At 41.0% G+C, this 23,084-nt stretch overlaps 3 protein-coding genes across 5 annotated transcripts; 2 read left to right on the plus strand and 1 right to left on the minus strand.

Annotated features, from left to right (window-relative positions):
• Positions 1-1,519: 1,519 nt before the first annotated feature.
• LOC117957355 (lens fiber membrane intrinsic protein-like) lies at positions 1,520-3,643 on the minus strand. 3 transcript variants are annotated; one of them, XM_034893035.1, is made up of 6 exons: positions 3,447-3,465; positions 3,218-3,366; positions 2,474-2,682; positions 2,136-2,285; positions 1,893-2,027; positions 1,539-1,600 (listed from the first exon to the last, which is right to left on the minus strand). In XM_034893035.1, exons 2-6 carry the CDS (start codon positions 3,235-3,237, stop codon positions 1,539-1,541), a joined length of 576 nt encoding a protein of 191 aa, XP_034748926.1. In that variant the 5' UTR covers positions 3,238-3,366; positions 3,447-3,465. The 3 variants fall into 3 exon arrangements, with proteins under 3 accessions (XP_034748927.1, XP_034748926.1, XP_034748929.1); XM_034893036.1 differs by lacking the exon at positions 3,447-3,465 and having other exon boundaries at positions 1,520-1,600; positions 3,218-3,416; XM_034893038.1 differs by lacking the exon at positions 3,218-3,366 and having other exon boundaries at positions 3,447-3,643.
• A 2,101-nt stretch (positions 3,644-5,744) lies between these two features.
• Positions 5,745-14,778, plus strand: LOC117957351 (ubiquilin-4-like). Its single transcript, XM_034893031.1, has 12 exons — positions 5,745-5,973; positions 7,549-7,700; positions 7,986-8,134; positions 8,240-8,502; positions 10,770-10,928; positions 11,080-11,302; positions 11,419-11,558; positions 11,986-12,069; positions 12,662-12,777; positions 12,863-12,992; positions 13,065-13,253; positions 13,340-14,778. Exons 1-12 carry the CDS (start codon positions 5,830-5,832, stop codon positions 13,490-13,492), a joined length of 1,902 nt encoding a protein of 633 aa, XP_034748922.1. The 5' UTR covers positions 5,745-5,829; the 3' UTR covers positions 13,493-14,778.
• Positions 14,779-15,362: 584 nt separating this feature from the next.
• On the plus strand, positions 15,363-17,554 carry LOC117957354 (ras-related protein Rab-25-like). The gene is made up of 5 exons (XM_034893034.1): positions 15,363-15,673; positions 16,156-16,351; positions 16,544-16,737; positions 16,916-16,996; positions 17,080-17,554. The coding sequence occupies exons 1-5, from the start codon at positions 15,637-15,639 to the stop codon at positions 17,196-17,198; spliced, it is 627 nt and encodes a 208-aa protein (XP_034748925.1). The 5' UTR covers positions 15,363-15,636; the 3' UTR covers positions 17,199-17,554.
• The last annotated feature ends 5,530 nt before the right edge of the window (positions 17,555-23,084 follow it).

The following is a 23,084-nucleotide window of genomic DNA, read 5'->3' on the forward strand; positions in this document are numbered from 1 at the left end:
ATCACATTTCAAGATAATTGTGCAATGTCATTTTCTGGGCTGAAAAAAAACCATGACTTCGAACTGGAAACTATTAATACTTTTCAATCTTTTTCTATAGTCCATTACAAAAACACCCAATGCAAACTACCCAATGTGTTAGAGAAATATATGATAATTGCTCACATTTTACTTAGTGTATAAGTGAAGGGACATGTGAACACAAAGGCAACCACCATCCTCACATGCTCAGTTTTTATACCACCAGTGTAATAAAACCTTTGTAACCAGTAGTAGTTCTGCAGTAAACAAATACTAATCATTTACTTGATTTGCTAAAATGTGACCATTTGCCAAGTTGTCCCACAGGTTATTAAAAACGGGCCTCAGCAAAAGCTTTAGAGTGGGGTTATGAAAGAATCAGGAGAAAAGCACACCGTATTACAGAGCTTATCTCTTTAGAGCAGCCACAGGAACCAAGAATGGAAACTTGGATCAAGGGATCTGTCCAGTGACTGTTTACATTTCTCTCATTGTTTCTGCGTCACCAAGTAGCCAAAGCATTCATTACCCCAGCAGCTACTGCTCCTCTCCGCCCAGCTGATGAGGAGGAATGGACAAGTACTAAAACAAGGAGGAAGCTGTTATGAAGGATATGGCAGTGGAACAATCAGTGGCTGTAGCACACATGCAGACACAATCATCACTTTTGCATGTGCTGCCTGTACTTGAGTGTACTCAGGGGATGTCAACAAACATGTTGTGGAAGATCATGCTGGCTGCCAAAGGCAACGCCTTCTCCCATTTAAACAACAACTTCATAAAGAGCATACACAGTGTGGGGGAAACCTTGTCAGAAGTTCTGAAGCAGTAACAAATCAAATAGCTTCAGGGGGAATCCTGAGACACACATATGTATCACATACCTTTGATGTGTTGTTCTCTGTTGTTTAGACTAATATTACATACATACCTTCCCACAATATAGTACGCCTAATACTGTAAAGCATTTCCTGAGGGGAAATATAGTTTTAGTTGTCTGTGATGCATGTTTTTCTCCAATGTAAATAGTTAGAGATTACAACTGTTAAATGACTGATGTTCCTCAACAGTCTGCAATCATATCAGATATTTGACCCTGTCTCAACCAGTAATGCACATCTGCCATCAAATCCAAGTGCTCTGCTCTGGTACTTCTAGTGGAGTGCTTTAGTGCTGCCATCTCCTGGTGGCCTTTCAATACAGCTGCAAACATTCCACTAACAATCGACCATCTTTATTGAATTTGCCCATTTACAGTGATTATTTTTATTAGATTTGACCAATATCCTCTTACAAGAATTATAACATGATTATTTTTAATTAAGATCCTGTTTGCTATCGTCAAACAATATCCACTTCTAGAAAACATGTTAAGCAGACCCTCAAAGGCCTACGGGAGCAGCATCCAACATCATCTCTTTGGTAGATCAGTCAACACTTTTGTCCTCCAACTTTTGTTTGTCCTCATCTCAAAGTGTCATGGTCCTTTTTTTTTTTTACAAATTGTCTATCTCCCTCTAGCGCGGGCCATTTCCTCTTCTGCATTCACACATTCTATAAGCACATATGTAGAAAATACCTGCAACAGACAGAAGCAATGCATTTGATGATGCACATATGTATGATAAAAAATTTAAATTCAATCAGTATATTAACAATGGTTAGTATACAATTTGGCTTTAAATACGTATTTAGATTTAATTAATACTAGATTTCTAAATATGTTGGAAAAAGGGTTATTGTCTACAATATATGTTATAGTAGCTTTTGTGATTATTGCTTCTTCTGACCTCTCTGATAACTCTGAATGATGCATAGGGTTTACTTTATGTCTGGACAAAGATTGACTCCTAGCCTTTGTGCCTTCTCACCTGCAAAGAAGTTCATGAGCATGGCCACCCAGCCCAGTATGTAGGACCAGGAGAAGCGCCAGTCACCAAACCGCTTCCCCAGGAAGTTGACTGTCACTCCAGTATAAATGGCCATACCCAGCAGAACAAAGAAAGCTAAGAGGGAGACAGGGAAGTACATTGCAGTTATGATGGAGGTTATTGTGTGCGTGTGTGTGTGCGTGTGTGTGTGAGGGGGGGGGGTTCAGAAAAACCGAGACTCACTGGAGACGAAAAACATGATTCCTGCAGCAAAAGAGCGGTTGAACCTTTCAAACAAGGAGAAGTGAGCGAATGACATGATGCCAGCGATAATGCCTGAAAAGCACGACATCCCTGAAAGGATCATGAAGGCCCTGGTTGCATTCCAGTAAGCTGAAAGGAAACAGACAGAAATCACCAGATACAGTATGTAACCTTTAGCAATAAATGGCATCAGAAAGCATTACTCACACAAAGAAAAAGGCATGTCTCTAGCATTAGTCAGTAGTCAAAATTACATGGACATTAAAATTGTGGGTTGGGGGGGTCAAGATTTTAAAAGAAATCCTTAGTGTCCTTACCTATGCTGTCAGTCTGCATGTAGCACTTGTTGGACATGCAGTACCTCCACAGACCCTGGTGGGCATAGCTTCCAGAGAGACGGTACTGCATCCAGTAGTCAGTTGCAGTGGAGACCACCAACAGGATATTAGCAACAATAGCACAGAACAGGCCTCCTCCCATGAAGCTGTACATCTTGAGCTGAGATAAGGGGCCTGCCGCAGAGCAACTGTGATGTAGTAAGGGAAAATGGAGAGAAAAAAATGAATCAAGGGTATTGCAGATATTATATTAAAAAAAAAAAAGTTTTGCTATTCATGTACTGCAGACACGTTCACACACAGAATTACAGTGTAAAAGTCAAATTTAAGACATCTATCTATCTGTCTATCTGTATATGTTACATGGCACTATATCTGTACAATGGCATCTTAAAAAATGTATGAATACTCCACATGGTCATACAAATGCTGTCAACAATTCATAAAGGATTTGTAAAAAAGGGGTTGTAACTTGTGATAGTAAAATCTGTTTAGTCAAATGAAATAGTTCATTGAGCTTTTGAAAACCACATATGATGCCAGCCAATCATAAAGCCATTCCACAATAAGAACATCCACATAATTACGGACAAACATCCAAACTGAAAACATCACGCCATAAATATGATCACGCAACAAGCACATTTTCTGGCTGCTTAAAGCCCCTGCTTTGTGACCAACATACTCTATAAAGAAACATTTACAGTAATACAACATATTTACCTTTTCTTCAGTGGAACCATCGCTTAACAGGTGCAAGTAAAAAATTAAAAGCTACGATGTTGCAGTTTCTTGTTGTTCCCCTTCCCAATCCTCATGTCACACCAGTGCTTGTTCAGCTGTAATGAGGTTTTATCTGATTCTGCCAGCGTCTGTCCAATCACAGTCATAATAGGTGAAAATGTAATGCTCTAGGATACACACAAAAAGCACACAAAATTGTGTCCCTTACCTTGTTTCTGGAAATGCACCCTCTCTACCGCCCACCTTGCTGTTGCACACTTGGGGGGAAAGAGAGAGAGTCACAGACAATACGACAACCAAAAAGTTGTTCACTCGTTTTTCTGTCGATGAAAGCAAATCCTTTGCAGCAATCAGTCTCCCTGTGGGGGATGCACTTGAATGAGACCACGTTCATGTGACTCTGTACACTTGGGACTATGAGTGTGGGCTTTGTGGGGCCTTGGAAAAGGGGTGGTGGTCCATGTTTCTTTTTTGTTTTATTTTTGGTTGTTTATAAATGGTGTGGTCTAGAACTGGGGATGTGCATAGGTATGCAGGACTGTCTGTTTTAATGCAAAATGCTGAAACACTCACTTTTCTTTCAGTGCTGACACACTGTGGCGTATGGAGGGACACATATAGAGCGAGCGCTCTATACACTCAGAGTCTCTCTAGCTCTGCTATAGAATTATCTTAACTGAGATCAAACAAAATATATATTTTAATGAGACCTTACGGACTGCAGGACTTGAGATGAATATTTAGAAAATAACTTTTTCAGCAACTAACTTGACTCACAAAAACAATTACAAAAAGTGAACTTTACAAATTTTGTATTCAAAAGATTAACATAAAAACACACGTAATTTTTTTAACACAAATTGTTGTAACAACAGAGGTCAGGGATTATGAGTAATATAAAAGATATTCTGTTTGCATGTGTTTGTGTATGTGCATGAACAAAGGTGAGGGCATATTTTAATCTCTGTCTGTCTGTAAAAAAAATGAAGGGCAGATACTGTAGGGACTGGTGGCCATAAGGTACGAGAAGTGACCCCCACCAATGGGCTTTAAGGTTTAAGGCCCAACTACTCCAGTGGAACTACCTTTGGTACACAGATTAGACTTTGGGAACTGGGCAGCTTTCAGGTCTGACTGAATTTATGTGTTTTTTAGGAAGGCCCGGTATTTAACCGGTCCTCTCAGTATAAATATGGGTCAACAATTATCAAGAGAAAATGGTAAGGGAAAAAATGTAAGAGAGCACAATGTAAGCATTTGTCCATGATAAACTGTTGCTTGCACCTGTGGCCCGAGTCCAGGGCAACAGAGGAGTCTCACCAAATGAATCCTGAACAGGTCCACATCAGTCAGACAGAATACATTAACATCATTATTTTCAAATTCTCATTGTTTTATTGTTTAAAATGTCTGATATAAGACCAGCTTTAGGCTTCCCCAATACTCTGGCCAGGTAGGGTGTATCCTTTCCAGAGGTGCCCATAAACCAATAAAGGAAGAAGCCAGACAATTAGGGATCCTGCGGGCATCTTCAGATGTATTCGTAAGTAAAGAGATACCGCCGCCAGCGCCCGGCCATCTATGACAAAAAAGTTATTCCCATCTGTGGTTGCAACACTGTGTTCCCATAATTCATTGGTTGGTCAAAACTGGTAATAAGGCTGCCAGTCACTATAAGCATACAGTCAACAGATGCAGACACAGAATGATGTAATAACACAGAGCAATAACACAGAGCAATTGCTGATGTGAGGATGACCATAAAAATGTAACAAGAGGACAATTTGTCTCCTCAGATTCAGAAACAGCCGGGAGTGTTTAAATAACACTGGCAATTAATCGTAGACACTCTAGTTTGTTTTTTAGACTTGGAGCTGGGTAAATTGGATGTTGACCTGGTTAATAAAGCTTGATGCAATTTTAAACTCAAATGTAAGCAAAACTTAATTTTAACACTCTTTGATTCTTGAGTACTGGAGCATGTAAGATTTTTAATTAATCAGATTTGTCGTAAACGCACAGTACTCCCAGAGGTCTTAAATTTGTCCCCTATTATTATTTTTTGGGTGGAGAGTTTATCCACTAAATCGAGGATAGAGGGCGTTGTATGCTGTACAGATTATAAAGTCCCTTGAGGCTGTTTTGGGATGTTGGGTTTGGGCTATCGAAATAAAGTGGACTTCACTTGACTTAACCACTTCACTTGGACTTTGCAACTCATTTTTTACATTAAGTGATTATTTTCATTATTTATTAATCTGTCTACATTTGTATTTTATTTTACTTACAGTATCTAAAATAGGGTAAAGCAGAAAATCCACACATTTCATTCATGTTGGGTAGAATAGCTAAATGCTCAGACTCTCAAACTCTCCTGACTACCGCTTTTAGAGACATGATCTAACAGGCACCTCATCAAACATCACATAAACCTTTATCAACAACAAAGAATTCAGGGGAAAACCATGGATGTGCGGAAACCAGGCCGACGTGGGAACTCCTGAGACTCTCTTCTGGAAAAGAGGTTTGACCTCTTATGACCCGGAAGCTGACGCCAGCCAGACCCGAGCTGTTCCATCGGCGGAGTAAAGATGGCTGACCAAGGCGCCGCAGATCCTGGGAATAACAACAATAATACACCTGAAGCATCGGAGGGAACTATTATTAAGGTCACAGTAAAAACCCCTAAAGACAAAGAAGAAATCGCCATCGCAGAAGATGCTTCTGTCACACAGGTTGGTCGATGATCTCGCAGGAGGGGAGCTAGCTTGTGCTCTAACGTCATGCCCCAGCCCACAACTTCAGCCACGAAGCTAACGTTAGTAGTTAGCCGTGTTAGCATTTGTCGTCACTCTTACCGGCTAACTTATAGTGTGTACAATCAAAGAGGTTGTGTGTAATGAAAGTATGACCGCTTGGGTCAACAATTGGTCGGCGTTATCAACTTTGTTGACATCCAGTAAAGAGATACAACCATATTATTTTTTGAAATGGCTAACCGGCTAGCCAGCTAACGGTAACAGATAGCTAGGCAACGTTAGCCTACTCAGCTTGCGAGCTAAGCCAACGTTAGCTAACTGAAGCCAAACAAGTGTCAGCTGACGGGTTTGCGCTCAAGCAATAATGGCTTTATAGAAACCACAAAAGCGGTTGTGGATGGGGGATATGATGATTCGCTTTCATTTCCCATTACAGCTTAACGGTTTTGACGATGCTAAAGCTTGCTAATACTCTAGAACATTCTCACTGCTGCCACTGAGTCATTCAGCTTACCATGGAGTAAGAGATACTCTCAGAGCTGCGGGTGGCTTGGCGGCGTGTTGCAGTGAAACCATAATGCTATCATGTATTCACACACTAGTCAAGCTATTATCAGTACAGTGTGGACTAAGTAGCCATTTTTCTTTGGATGTGTGTGTTTTGCATATTTATAGTATATTCACGTGTGTTTCATGGTCAAACATTGGACTTAGATCTTTCACTTGCAAGTGTGTCTTGTCGTCCTTATCTACACGCGGCTTTATACTACAGAAAATTTTACATTCTCTGAGACAAACTTTTTCACACAACATTCCAGTGGTGTGAAATAGTTAAAGCTGAGAACTGATGTGAATAACAGCATTCTTTGTTCTCTTTTCTTTTCATGGATCCTCATCTACTACCACAAAGTGGTTGCTAGTCTTCCAGGGGTGCTCACAAAACAATAATAAAAGCAAACTGCTATTTAAAATCACATAGCAATAGAACAAAAAAAAAAAGTCAGCAGTGTCAACTAAAACAAAAACATAAAGCACCTATGTGAGATTCATCCGCTTTTGATTTAGTAACTTTCTGAAAGAAATTCTACTTTTGATCTTATGTTGGCTGGTGGTCTCATTTGTTTCAGCTATCAACATTTATATTGTATGAATTAAAATGAGCCTCTGTGCTGTGTTGGCACAACATTTAGCTGATTGAAGGGCAGTGTTAATATAATAGTCCTTATCTTCAATGAAAATAAAATATATAACAAGAGCGCAGCTTCCTTTAGGCAAAAAACATTTTCTGTGTGAATTGTGCTTCTCACAATTGTCAAACCATTATTTTTTAGATTTGGAGTGTTTAGACCACTACTAATAGAATGAGTACTGATGACTTTATTAAAAATTGTAAGGCCTAAATGTTGCCACAGAACAAAAAGGAATTCAAGCAGCATTACTGAGGTGTAACCATTTTATTATTTTTGATATTATCCTTTTAATTTCCTGTTTCCTTCTCACCTCCTCCATGTTCAATTTTTGATCTAATCTCTCTTCATTGCTGTCTTTTAGTTTAAAGAAGAGATCTCGAGGCGGTTTAAAGCCAAACAGGACCAGTTGGTTCTGATTTTTGCAGGGAAGATCTTGAAGGATGGCGACAGCCTCAGCCAACACGGCATCAAGGATGGCCTGACGGTTCACCTGGTCATAAAGACAGCACACAAGTAAGGCTACATTATTATAATTTTGTAGCAGGCCTGTAACAAAGAGGAATTTGCCTTGCCATGCAATCTTGGTGTTGATTTCAGTGAACAATTGTTGTTGCATTTATTTTTAACTGACCATATTTGTGTGTGTCTATGTGTGTATCTATATGTTGCTATGTGTAATAACTGAGGAAACAAATGCCCCTCTGTGACAATGAATCTAAATCTAACTAAAGTGTCCAGGCACACGTTCAGCTTACATAAACACAAAATTTCTCACACATCTACAAATGATCTCCGTAGGGCTGGAGATGGCGGTAGCACCTCGGCCTCTAGCTCAACCTCCACTCAAGCAGGCAATACCTCCACCTCTAGTCCAAGTACCAACCCCTCGTCCACAGCAGGCTCTACTGGCACTGCTGCACCACCCGCACAGACGCCCAACATACTGAGTGAGTCCACCTGTCTGTAATTATTTACATTTAGACACCCATCATTGGTTTAGCCCCACAAAGATAATGTGTGTAACCATCATTCACCCATCTGGTCTCCCTCAGCTGGCTTTGGTGACCTGGCCGGCCTAGCTGGAATGGGCATGGGTTCAGCTAACTTCATGGAGTTGCAGCAGCAGATGCAGAGGCAGCTCATGTCCAACCCAGAGATGCTTTCTCAGATCATGGAGAACCCGTTGGTGCAGAACATGATGTCCAACCCAGACCTGATGAGACAGATGATCATGGCCAACCCTCAGATGCAACAGCTTATGGAACGCAACCCTGAGATCTCCCACATGCTCAACAACCCTGAGCTCATGAGACAGGTAATTGAAATACTTAGCACAAGCTGGCCAGACTGCGGGTAAAGACCAAAGTACGCCATGTTCTGGTACGTGAACCGCTTTATGCTAATTATTCTGCCTTTGTCACCCACTCAGAGGCAGATCTACAACTGCTCTGTTCATCTTTTGCCTCTGCATGTCTATAGTTTGGCTTGTATATTAGTCTTAAAAAACTGTTGTCCTTGCCCAACCTGCAACCTTGTACCCTGCTGTATCCATTGACAACACGTTTCTATCTGTGGTGGACAAATTCTCCTACCTGGGCTCCACAGTCTCAAACACCAATAACCTTGATGCAGAGCTTGGCAAGCGCTTTGGGAAGCCATCATCAATGTTTGGCAAATTGAGGAAGCGTGTTTGGTACAAGAACCTCTCCTTGATCATCCAAGTCTGTGTATACCATACACGTACTTAACACCTTACTATACGCAACTGAGACATGGACACCATACTACTGGCACGAACATCGCATCAATGCCTTCCTGTTTTGCTGCCTTCATTCCATACTGGCTCTATGATGGAAGGACCATGGACCAAACTCTGTCATACTTGAGAAAACTGGCTCCAGTGACCTGTTCACCATCCTTTGTGAACGCCCCCTCCAATGGGCCGGGCATGTTTATTGAATGAATGACACTTGCCTCCCTAAAATCTCATTATATGACGAGCTGGCAAATGCCCCCTGCAAACCTCGTCTACGTTTTAAAGACGCCATCATAAGAGATCTTAAGGTCTCCTCCACCAACCTGGAAAAGTGGGAGGCACTGGGAGGCACTTGCAAGTGATCGATCCAATTGACGTGCAGCAATTAAGAACCGCAGCAGAGACTCTCAGGACGCCTACAAGGCTCTTTTGAAAGAGAGGTGCTCAAAGCAGGAAGCTGTTCTTCGCACGAGACATCAACACAGGGCTTAAAGTATTCCGGCACCGTGCCGGATTGCCGGCGTGCGGTTGTTAGGAAAAGTAAATGAATAATTTTGGCAACTTGCATGCAGTTTTATATTTTCGAGTCAAGTGATTTCACCTACCAATCATATGAGAGGAACACAACTCTAACGCAGAGCTTAAAGTTCTCGGGCCTGGTGCAGGATTGCTGGGGTATGACTGTTTAGAAAAATAACTAAATTAAAAAGTCCACATGGGATTAGTTTTTTAAGTTTAACCAATCACCGAACTTCCACATACCAACGAAACAAGTTCTAGTCAATCAGATGGAAAGTAGGGCGGGTCCTTGCCGAAAAGCACGAGTGCAGTGTGTGGTCTCCGTGGTAACGCAGCAAAAAAAATGTAGATACATCAGCTTTACAATTATACAGCTTTAGTTGAGAAAGGAGTTAAAAACAAATGGCGCTGTGCATGAATAGAGGACAAGAGGAAAAGGGTGGAGACGGGAAGTCGTTTAGCACTAGGCTGCAGCGTATGTTCAAGAAAGATACTCGCTGTACGGCAGCAGCAGTAAGAAAGTGCTTCCTAGTCATTAGATGATAGTCACAAAGCATCGTTCCGTGCACTCTATCATACAAGTACGTTACCGGCATCGATGGGTGACCGATCGTGTTTGTGATAAAAACATACATGTGTGCACAATCATAGCGGAACGCGATTTGTCATTAACGATGGCCACTGTAAACTATATCTAAAGCCCAAACTGCCTACACAAAGCTGTCTGTTGGGAATCAGCATGGCCCTTATTTAAACACACGGCCTTGGCCCAGAGTTTAGACGTCTAGCTATATGAAAAACTAAACAGCCAAGTTTTTAATAAATGTACACAAAGCAGCTAATGCCAACATGGACAAGATCTTGAACGTACTAATTCGCTTTTTTGACGATGGCCTGGCCAAAGTAACAATACATCTAGAAAGTGTTGTTCAATGTAGGATTATGGATTATGTTATTACAATATGAAAATCTACATTGACTCTTAATTTGATATGTGGTTGGAAGAAGTAAAAACGTATCCAAAACTTTTTGCTTCTTAAAAATGACTTTTAATATTGCGTAATGTAAGAAGGACTTTAACTGTTTTGCCAGTCAAATTAACTTTAATGAGTGCATATTAAAACATTACGCTGTGGGAGCCCCCCCCCCTCCAAAAAAAAGTTTCAAGCTCAGGATTTTCCCCCCCTCTTTAAGACCTGTGAACGGCCATAGTGAAATGAATAGTTCAGGATTTAGCATTTGAATTCTTCTTTTTATAATGACATTTTAGTGACTTTCCTCCTCTCTCCATTTATCTTACCTCCCAGACGATGGAGTTAGCCAGGAACCCGGCCATGATGCAGGAAATGATGCGGAACCAGGACCGGGCTTTGAGCAACTTGGAGAGCATCCCAGGAGGGTACAATGCCTTGCGGAGGATGTACACAGACATACAGGAACCCATGTTCAGCGCGGCCCGGGAACAGGTATCTGGGATGGACGTTTACTGACCGAATACTTTGTTTGCACTGTGCTAATCCTTCTTAGCGTTTTGTTTTCACACATTTGTCTGTTTTTTCTTGCCAGTGTAACTATGTTTCGACGTATTTTAAATGTGTCCAATCTCTTTCCCTGTAGTTTGGTAGCAACCCATTCTCAGCTCTAGGTGGGAATTCTGAGTCTGGTGCCCAGCCATCAAGGACGGAGAACCGGGAGCCCCTGCCTAATCCATGGGGGCCTCCAAATTCCTCTAACCCCTCTGAGAGTGGAGGGGCCACCACAGGAAGCACGAGCACCACTGGGGGCACCAACCCCAGTGTGTCCAACCCTCTGGGCATCAATCCCGCCAGTCTGGGCAATGGTAAGACGGAGCAGGTTATGAATCTCAATACACCTGCATGCTGAGTAATTTATTTACATAGCTGTATACACATGTACAGTACATAAATAAACTCCATTCTTTTCTGTGTGTTACAGGGATGTTTAACAGCCCGGGCATGCAGAGTTTACTGCAGCAGATCTCGGAAAACCCTCAGTTAATGCAGAACATGCTGTCCGCTCCCTACATGCGTAGCATGATGCAGTCACTGTCTCAAAACCCGGAGTTGGCCTCCCAGGTATAAAACAGAAACCTACAACATACACACCAACCACACAGAAAATACCCACGGATAAAGTCACTTTACAGTGCAAATCCTGGTTGTTTGGATTCAGTTTTTGTTGTTCAGATATGTTCAGTGGATATTCAACAGAGGGTTTTATGCTAAGCTCAACTGCACTTGCAGCAAGTTGAAAGAAAGAACAAACAACACAGCTCTGACTTAAGTTGGTTCTAACAACCAAGACTGAATGTAAGGCAAACCAGAAAAACCTTACAGTGTAGTGTTGCAGCCTACCCAAACAGTGAATGATGGGGGAGACTCTAAAGCTTTTATTTCTGTTTATCAACATTTAGTTTGAAACCTTTGCCAAGGTGCGTATGCAGCATTGTCAGATATGGAATGACACATTTACCTACACTGTTTTTCTCTTTCTCTCTACCAGGTTTTAATGAATAACCCCTTGTTTGCTGGAAACCCACAGCTGCAGGAACAGTTCAGATCTCAGTTGCCCATCTTTCTGCAGCAGGTACCACACACTTTTCAGTCCAAAGCCCAATAAAACAAAGAAGGTTCTCATAACATAACAAATAATAGTGCTCATTGACCCATAGGGGGCAGTATACTGTAACAAGCTTTGATCCAGGTGATATTAAACTCACACCAATATTTATCATCACGTGTTGACATTTTTTTTCTCTAGGACTGTAGATATCTACATTTTTGTCCACCAGTTCAGATTTTTTGATAAGCCACTAGTCTCTTTTCTCATAATCTCTATGTTCAAGGTTCTTTTTTAAGTGTCTTTACCAGTCAGTCATAGGCTTCAGGCACCTCCAACAATGATCAATAAATATAAAAAAAGGAAATTCAAATCAAAAAGAAAGTCTTGTTAGGATATAGGGCTAAAATTTTAACAAATGAAATATAAAGGAAGTAACATAATTTGTGTAGATAGTATTGCCAGCTAAAATGCTAGCGCTAGGTCTGAATACCAAACATTTGGCAAATACGTGGTTGAGGTGTTGTCTTTTCACAAAGTTAGGGTACAGTTAATGGACTGCTAATCGGTTGATAGGTTGGTTGGTTAATTCATTGCTACTCTCTCTGTTTGGTTGCAGATGCAGAACCCAGAAGCCCTGTCAGTGATGACCAATCCACGGGCCATGCAAGCTCTAATGCAGATCCAACAGGGTCTACAGACACTGCAGACAGAAGCACCAGGCCTAATGCCCAGGTATGCTCTCACAGACGGATATACACGTGTTTCTTTTTTTGCATTTTTTTTTCTTTCAACTCTTCTGTTTTTCCTTTTGCCCTAGTTTAATGACTGGTGGAGTTCCCGGTGGAATGCCTGGTGGAATGCCTGGTGGAATGCCTGGTGGAATGCCTGGTGGAATGCCTGGTGGAATACCCGGAGGAATGCCTGGTGGAATACCCGGAGGAATACCCGGAGGAATGCCTGGAGGAATGCCTGGAGGAATGCCTGGAGGAATGCCGGGTGTAATACCCGGTGGAATCGCTGGTGGAATGCCCGGTGGAATTGCTGGTGGAATCGCTGGTGGAATTCCTGGCATACCCACAGGTGGCGGCATGCCCACAGAGAACCCGGCCTCCTCACCCAGCAGTGCAGGAACAAACGCCGCCCAGCAGCAGCTGATGCAACAGATGCTCCAGATGTTTGCTGGAGGAGGTGGAGGAGGAAGTGCAACGGTACACACATATGCACATGCACTAATATTACATTGTTCACACCTGTATGCTTTTTTTAAGTTCCATTCATTTCCCTTCCCCTGTAGACCCAGACCCCTGAGGTGAGGTTCCAGTCCCAGCTTGATCAACTGAACGCCATGGGCTTCATCAACCGCGAGGCCAACCTGCAGGCCCTCATCGCTACTGGAGGAGACATCAATGCTGCCATTGAGAGACTGCTGGGCTCACAGCCCTCGTAAAGACATACAGTACATACTGACACACAGACACATGCATACATACCTAACTCATAAACACACCCAGCATCTACAGAGAACCAAGAGAAATTTAAGTGTATTGTCCCAAACTTTGTTGAAGAAACTTGGGCAGGATCTGTAAGACCTTCATTCTACATCTGTTCTCAGATCATTCCCTAGTCCCCATACTTTTTGGCGTCATCCAACCAGATCTCTGTCCCAGAGTGCTGCTGTAGAGCTGGACTGAACCACTCTCACCTTGAGGGGTGTTCTGGTGCAGAGAAAAGAAGCGAAAACCTCTCCTGAAAAGGGACTCCCAACCATTTTTTTCATTCATTGTTTTCATTACATAAAACTGGAGTCGAGTGTTGCAGACAAACATTTACATAATACAGAATAAACCCATGTGATGTGATTGGCTGTTGGCTCTGTTTCACACAGCCATTGTAAAGCGGTTTGTTAGCATTTAATTAGCAAATCAATTCATGAACATTTACTGGTATACAGACAGTAATCCTGAACAAGAACAGGAAGATATCTTGTATATTCAGGCGTTCAACCCCATTCCTCCCTTTTCCCCCACGTACTCGAGATTCTACATAAATAGCTGTTTTTGCCCAACAACTTTAACTATTTATTGCAAGTGCTTAAGAAAATGACGCCCTTCACACTTCCCTAAACTTGTAATTTGTCATTCCAGATAAAAGTGCCCACTCATGGGTACTCAGTGTCTTTTTCTTCTGGGGCACCACTGCTGTGCCTTCTGTCCTTCCCTGCCCTATAAGAGCATTGTCGGCAAAGATTCAGTGGGTTCATTAGAAACCCCCAATAAATTCCACTCAGCCTCATCCAGGACAATAACCATAATCAAATATCACATTGTAGCAGCTCCAAAGCAGAGGAAGCTGTTAGAATGAATATGAATGAAACAAACAAGCTATCCTTTCATTTTAATCTGAATCTTCTTTTTTATTATTATTTTTGAGGTGCAGTTAGTACCTAGAGATAATTATGATTTGTCTCGCATTAAATAAACATGGAAATCAAGTGAAAATAAATGAATAAATAATGTAAGAGCTTTACAAACAGTTATGGTATGGTGACACCATAAGTTTCTAAATTCAAGTTCTAGGTTATTTTTTCTTTTTCTTTTGAAAATCTCAGCTTTGTAGTTGTGGTTGTCTGTTGACCTCAGCTGAAAAAGAAAATCCATCTCACAATTGAACATGTTGGAACTAACTTTTAACAGTACTGTACTAAAAAAGAATAAAACATGGTCAAAAACAGTCTATGCCCTGTGTCAGGTGATTATAGCCTTGTGATGGTGTAAAATGACGCCCGTAGCTTTCCATTCAAACTTGATGGACTGGAAGTTCATATAGAGTTAATATGATCTGCTTCTGTTTCTTGTTTAATATGTAAATGTTGCATATTGTGGTATAAATAATCTGTTTTGGGGGAACAAATGGTCTTATAGAAAGTTACATTAGGCCCTGTTTGTTTGGATAACACTTCATGTTACAGATGTTTCTCAATAATGTCATAGAAAAAAACTGATTTGTAACCCTTAACTCTAAATTTGGTGGTTGCCACTGTTTTATATTAGTATTAATGGTTTTAGGCTGCTTCCTTAATTATTAAATTTTCATTCAAACTCAAACATTAAAGTTAGTACTGCAGGCCAAATCAAATCTCTACCCACATCCTTGGCTTCAGACAAGGGCAACGTGGTGTTGCGTTCTAGTAAACTGATCGACCTGGCTGGTTCATTGTCATTCAAAATAATGGATGGGTGGAGTCTCTACCTGCTGCTGGTTCTACCTGTTCCACCTGCTCTCCTCCCTTCCCGGCCCTTACTCAGGTGTCAGCTGATGAGGGATTGGTAGGCCACAGGACTCTTGCCTGCCTTTCCTCCTGTCCTTAAACAACAGCTACCTCTATCCACAGATAAAGAAGAAAGCGGTTGGAAGCAGCTGAACCTGTTCTCTTTTTCGCCTCTGTTTCTGCCTCTACACTGTCTCTCTCTCTCCACACTGGAGAGGGAGAAACAAGAGTAAGGCTGTGTTTTTCTTTCTTTCTGTCTCTGTAACTCTTTTCTACTTTGGGAACAAGTATCTTACCGGATAGACTGTGCCACTAAATGAGGCATGGGGTCTGATGAGTCGTATAATTTTGTCTTCAAAGGTGAGTCATGTTTACTTAAACTGTGATTGTGTAAAAAAAAAAAAAAAAAAGATAAGACAAATAGCGTTTGTCAGTTCAGTTGTCGTTAAAGCATGCCTACTTCACTTCTGGAGGAAGAGGTAAGGAAGTAAAAAGAGGAGGTGAAGGCTTTCTGACCATTTGGCTTTAAACCATTTGACCATTGACCAATTAAAGAAACATTCACTTACATGACCTGCTTTACTAACAGACCTGTGTGCTTTGTATGATTATTTAAACCACCCTTGATTTTCCGAGTCATTGATTTAAAAGCAAAGTCGATCACAGAGGGCCATGTTTGTGATGTCACAGTAACAGCAAGTCTACACGTGTCTAGAATATCTGAGTCATCACAGAACGTTATAGTTTTGGCAAACTAATACTAATGTAATGTACTTATGTGTTTTAAATGTGAAGCATTTATAATTGATGCATTGCAGCTTCTTCTGTTTCTGCTTGTTTAGTGGTTTTGATAGGAGAGTCTGGCGTAGGAAAGAGCAACCTTCTGGCTCGCTTTACCAAGAATGAGTTCAATCACGACAGTCGCACCACCATTGGCGTTGAGTTTAGCACGCGGACTGTTCAGCTGGACAACTACGCCATCAAAGCTCAAATCTGGGACACAGCAGGTCTGGAGCGCTACAGGGCTATCACCTCAGCGTGGGTGCACATACTCTCACTCATTCTCTCTCTCTCTCTCACACACACACACACACACAAACCGAAGTAGATTTACTGCCTGTTTCTTACACTCTTGAAGAAATATGTGGGCCAAAGGTCCAATTCTTTTACAAGTTAGTGGATTGTTGTGATATTATACATAAGTTTCAACTCTTGTATGTTTGGACTCAGGTATTACAGGGGAGCGGTTGGAGCACTGTTGGTCTACGACATTAGCAAACACCTGACCTATGAGAGTGTAGATCGATGGTTGAAAGAGCTGTTCGACCATGCTGACCCTCACATCGTGGTCATGTTGGTGGGAAACAAAAGAGACCTGGATACCCTTAGGACTGTGCCTACAGAGGAGGCCCAGCACTTTGCAGGTTGGTTAAGAACCGGTTATCTTACTGTTTTTTTTATAAAAGCATATCTACAGGTTTATTGTTACAATGGAAATTTTATTTAAGCTCAGTGTTGCAAATTTTGCGCATGTAATATGTTAAGTTTTTATTAACTGGGATCTTTGCTTTACTTGCTCTCACCCCACCCGGACCAACTCAGAGAAAAGAGGTCTAATGTTCATGGAGACATCAGCGTTGGACTCCACCAATGTTGAAAATGCTTTCAATGAAGTCCTCAAAGGTATGTTCAGTCAGTATGTCATCAGTAAATCCTCTTTAAATGACTTATTGATGCGAACCTGGCATCTTATGTTTTATTTCCAGCGATCCATAAGAAGGTGGCCAGCAGAGAGGTGACCCGTGGCTCCATCTGTGCTGTAACCCTGTCCAACCCCCCCAGCAAGGCGCAGGAGGGGCGCAGAAACTGCTGCAAGAGCACCTAACTGACTGTTGCCCGTAAAGATCTGCTCTGCCCATGTTGAACCAACATCACGCTTGACTTGTTGAAGCTTACACATGATTGACATGCAATTTGAAGAGCAAGGTAACTGCTTGACACGTGTATAAAACTATATATACATATGATATGTACAGTAACTAACTAAAAAACAGTAGATTAAGATATTTAATGTTGAGAAAGTCTACATTTAATCCACTATATTTTCTGTGGTGGCTAATAAGTGCATTTTACTGGAGATCATTTTATCTTTTTGTCATGTTTTTAAAGAGGCGTTGCACATTTGTATTGCTTGTATAAAGAAATATACTGGGATTCCCTTGGAATAAATTATTTATGTTATTTTGCCTGCATTTAATTACCCAACAAAGACATTAATTTATTATCTGCATTAGACACATTATGTAAACTAGAAGAGGGAATAGGAGAGGGTTGATGTGAGATAAAGACAGTGATGGAAGAAGAACTCAAAACCTTTACTTGAATAAAAATAGATAGACGGATAGATAGTTTATTCCTCCCAAAGGAAAGTTTAGGCATCCAGTAGCTTAGACAACCATAGCACAACAAACACATATATCACACATACATAAGAATAAAAATAAAAATTACTCTCAGAAATGCAGTGACCATGATAACAGAAGGTACTATGGTAGACTGTGTGCAATGGTGAACAGTGCAGGGATTGAACAGTGCAGTAGATCATAAATAAATATTAACTATGAGTATGAAATATTAACATTATAATCTATAGAATGGCTGATTGAATAACAATGAGAACACTATATAACAGGGAATAAGTTGTAAGATGTAAGATGTAGATGTTATGACCATAGTCCAGATTGTGTAGAAGGGTTATTTCCCAATGTAAAACTACTCTGTTACCAGTAAAAGTCCAGCAATCTTTATTTAAGTTAAGGTTTTATCAGCAAAATATAGGCAAAGTATCAAAGCTCATGTAGAATGTCGCTGTTACACTATTGTATATGTAACAGTATATTACTGGGCAGTTGTTATCAATGCATTAACATGTGAGCAGCATTCAATGTTGGAGCTGGTCGTGATAAGCCAACTTTAATAAGTTAATATGGTGTTGGGTAGTTTCATCTATGAAAATGCATATTAGTTTTTGTTAATCATATTTTTTTAATCTAAAATCTGAACCAGCAATGAAAGATGTCAACTAAAAATTGTGGAATTAAAAACACTATGTGTTACTCTGAATTGTACAAAAGTTTAATATAACGTAGAATACAATTACCTCAAAATTGTGCTTAAGTACAGTACTTACGTAGTTTCGTTCCACCACTGAAGAAATATCTGTCATATAGAGTCAGGTGGTATACAGCAGTGTTTCTCAACCTGGCGATCAGGACCCCCCACACAGGTCAAGACATGATAACGTGTGTAGAAAATAGTCAGCTACACAATTGTATACGTACAGTCTTCTTTGCTTGTGAAATATCGTACAGTTTTACCTCTTAGGACATACGGAAATTATTCAGAAAACAATCCCTCTTTGATTAAAGGTCTCACATCTCGTGCACATGGACCCTGTTGGGAGTTGCTGGTAGACACTGGTTCATATTAAGGGGTCACGCTGCTAACATCATGAGTTGAAGGTGTTCTGTCTCTCCTCAGCCTGTAGATGGCAGTGCTGTTGCTGTGAGTTATATTTAAAGCATCACCACTGTGTTGTGCTATACATTTGTTCACTTGCTAATTTCATCATCGACTCCAGTACGACTCATACCATCATCTAATCCCACTGTTCATTCCATTAATGATCATGATATTAAGCTCATGTGGCGCTGCAGTGTCGTCGCCATGGTAGCAAGCTCTGATGCCCTCTTGATCAGATAAACAGTGTGCCTATGGAGAAGGGAATTCATTTACAGATATTATGATTTTATGGTGTGTGTTTGTGTCTATGCAGATGATCTCCAGACTAAGGATATAATTGGACAAGCTCATATGGCGTGACTGAGAGAATATAAATCTAGAGCAGCGGTAGTTAATGACGTTCTGGACAGATAGTGCTCTATCTCTGGCTCACAGATGTGCTTAAGGAGCCTTTACTGTGTGTGTGTGTGTGTGTGTGTGTGTGTGTGTGTGTGTGTGTGTGTGTGTGTGTGTGTGTGTGTGTGTGTGTGTGTGTGTGTGTGTGTGTGTGTGTGTGTGTGTGTGTGTGTGTGTGTGTGTGTCTGTGTGTCTGTGTCTGTCTATCTGTCTGTCTGTCTGTCTGTCTGTCTGTCTGTCTGTCTGTCTGTCTGTCTGTAGGTAGGTAGTGAAATAACCACAAATGCTTTTATTAAGTTTCTCTAAAATATGAGAGGGAAGGCCCTGCACCAGGCAGTAAATGTTTAATTATTTTCTGTGAATGAGGGTATTTTTCTGGGCTGGGTAAAAGCATCTGGTGTAATAATCCAAGCAGGCTGAGCAGGCTGAGCAGGATGCACAGGTTGAAAGCCTGGCCATGATATCTGTAAATCTCTTTCTGCCCTGAGGTAAGGATTATGTATGCAACACATACATCACTTTAATCTTAAAATTAAAGCATTTATTACAAGCTCTTTTTTTAGGATGAGGATAGTTAGATTTTCTTTTACCACTTTACAGATTCCTGCAAATTCCTCCTGGATCTGTGTGTCGCCATGTTCTTGTTCTTAAGCTTTTTCAGTAGTGGCTATTACACACATGTTAATTGTAAAACTGTTTATTTGAAACCAGTTCTCATACACTGTATGCTAAAGCGTTGAGTTTGGTAACTCTGAGCCCCCCACCACAGAGCTGTTTATCTCCCATTCACGAGGCCGCTGCCTCTAGAGCTTTGTGTTGAATCTTGTCTTCCTAGATTTTACAGCTGTAACATCACATCTGTATTAGTATTATTGTGACCTTTGTGTTCTTATGAACTTTGACCCCTTGCTGTTTCTCCTCCTCTCCGATTATTGATTTCACAGACTCCTGACTTATTCCTGAGTCATTGTCAGGCTTCATAGCGCTGTTTTCCTGCTGTTTATTTCTGATACCTGTGTTTCTTTGTTTACACGTTTGATTACCAGAGACTGACATAAGACCCCACAAATGTCCATTTACATACGCAAGATCTCAAAAACCTCCATACTCTTTGGTCTTCTATTTATCCGTTTCTCTCTTTGTGATTTTCTCTCAGCCGCAGAATATTCCCGATACACGCGTGCACCCACAAATGCACGCAAACATGCACACACGCAGAGTACTTTTGCACATCATTGCTATTCTGCAAAGAAAATGTAGCTTTATAATGTCAACCTTTCATGAACTGAGAAACATAGCAATGTTTGCATGAATTTTCTGCTAATATAATAGTTTAAGTAGTTCATTTATTGTATATTTTTTCAATCCACAATCCAAACCAAATTTTGAGATACAGGGTAATCATCGGGCAACAATGACATGTTACATCACTATATAATAAGATTATGTTCAAATACAGAGGTGTTGAACATACCTCTGCCATTGACAGCCAGATTTATGAATTGTTACCATTGTGTCAGATTAGGTGATGTGCCATGTGTGTGTGTGCATGCAAAACCAAAGTCCAAACATTAGGGTGTGTGACAGCCTACATTCCTCCATCATCCTGCATCTGTCACCGCATGTCCAAAGAAAACACAGTTTTGTAGATTTCCCCGTTGGCTGACATCATCACATAAATAGAATGCAAGCTGATTACCATGGTGATGTTGTTATGGCGACCAATCAAAGGGAGAGGTGAGCTGATGGATAGCTGTGTTCGCACTCTCTACTTCCCAAAATGAGCAGTAGAGAGAGAGAGCTGAGAGGTGAAGCGTTGCCTTGAGGTGATTGCAGAGAAAATGTTAAGACTGTGTTCATCACTTCTGCTTCCTCTATCCATCACTAAGACTTTAGTCTCAACGCAGTTTATTATGAGATTAAGAACAGTTTGCATAACTGCATGTGCTTAGATTTGTGTGCCCTCTTGTGTTTAGCTTCATCACATAGGCTAATCCAGTCAATGAACTTCTTGAAGACCCTCTAATTTCATGACAGAGCCTGTTGTGGTTGGCGTCTGTATTCAAGACCCAGCTGGGGTCACAAGATTCCTTTCCAGCCTACAATTAAACAGGTTGCCAGCAACAAACAGAGCCAAGTGCCTTAGCATCGGTTCACTTAACATAATATTACATACCTCAGTTGCCATGACAGCCTCAGTGTTTGTCTGTGATGCTAAACGGCTGCAGGTGTAAAGTGATGCAGGGAACTACTACTTGAGTACTGCTTTCAGCTGAAACCTGAGACCAGAAACGGTGTAAAATAGGATTGTCATGAACATATTATCTCTAGTGTGAAAGGTGAGCGTTCTGCTGAATGTGCATTTAAATGATGACATCTGGAGAGTAGGAGGTAGATCATGTTTTAGTCAGTGATTACCAACTCCTTCAGTCACATTAGCTAATAAAGTATTGTATCCACAGTTACATCACTTGACTTTTGCTTGGTTTCATGAAGCTGGATTGACCACAAATCCGCTGACCCAGAAATTCTAATAGGCGGTCCAACAGCTTCACCCCCTTAACTGGAATATTAAACCCTAAGCTTCCAAACGTATGACTCTAAAAGAGAAACCTTTCACCTGCTGCTTCCAAGGGATGAAGGAAAAAGACAAAAATACCACCCAGACCCTAAAATGTGCTCTGCTTTCAGAGGAACACCAAACGTCTGGCAATACAGCAAGTGAAAAGAGGTGTGTTAAATTGAGTTTAAGCGTAGATATTTCCATGTGTGTATTTTTCTTCTCGTTTTGTTCCATGTGGCTCATAGATGGTGGTGCAGTGCAGAAGACATTGTAGCCAGGAACATGAAGACACCATGGTTATTCTTACAGATGCACTATACATGCATATATGTCTTCAACTTAACACATTATTTTGTTCCACTGAATAGTTTAATTGAATTTACTTTTACATTTTACTTTATGTTTTGTTTTGGGGGTCCTTGTATTGTGGGATGCCCTTTCCGAAATAGTTCCCATTTTATGTGCATCCGTAATTCAAATACTTCATATGTTAAGTGCAACAGTACCCTGAGGCAGGGTGTTCACTTTCAGGAAAATAGTTGTTGAATTGACAGTCATCCAGATCTAAATCTCCCTGGAGTTGTAGATTGTGGGAAAACACATGTTGTTGTACACTTTCCAAACACAGAAGGTGGTGGGGGGGTTTAACTTTCTATGGATGTGTGTGAGGGTGTGCAACACATAAGGACCAATATTAACGAGAACCTTTTGTAGTGTGAGTGGGTGTGTGGACTGCATAAGTCTGCATGAAAGTGTGACAGCCTGTGATGTTTTTATCTGGACTCTGGCTGTTATGTTTGATGTGTAGTTCCCTCTCTACAAGGTGAAAGCTCCGGGATGCTTCTAAAAATACCATTGGCCCTGGAGAAAAGTGAGGATGGGAAACAATTTAGGCATAAGAAGAACACAGATTTCCAGAGGAAGCCTGCAGGCAGGAGTCACCCTGTGTCCTGGAGGGGAAGAATTTCCCCTCATTCTTTCAAGCATGCAGGTTTGTTTTTGATATTGCCTGAAAGATTAGTTTCCATGTGAAAGCCGGGATGCCCTCTTTCAGTGGTATTATATTGAGTTGCTCACTGTTTAAACCCAAATGTGCTTCTTGCTCTGTGTATGTTGGCATTGAGTGTTGTACCAATCCAGGGTGGTACTGTACACTCATTGGTCATTTCCGTCTGTTTGCAGAATTAAAAACAGATTTCTTGGAGATGAAGATTAGATAGGAGCAGACTTCTACACGAATCGTAAAGAGATGAGGAAGAAGAGGATGAGGAAGAGGAGGAGAGGGCGGGT

This window comes from Etheostoma cragini, chromosome 14 (assembly GCF_013103735.1).
Source record: "Etheostoma cragini isolate CJK2018 chromosome 14, CSU_Ecrag_1.0, whole genome shotgun sequence".
Classification (NCBI taxonomy): Eukaryota; Metazoa; Chordata; class Actinopteri; order Perciformes; family Percidae; genus Etheostoma; species Etheostoma cragini.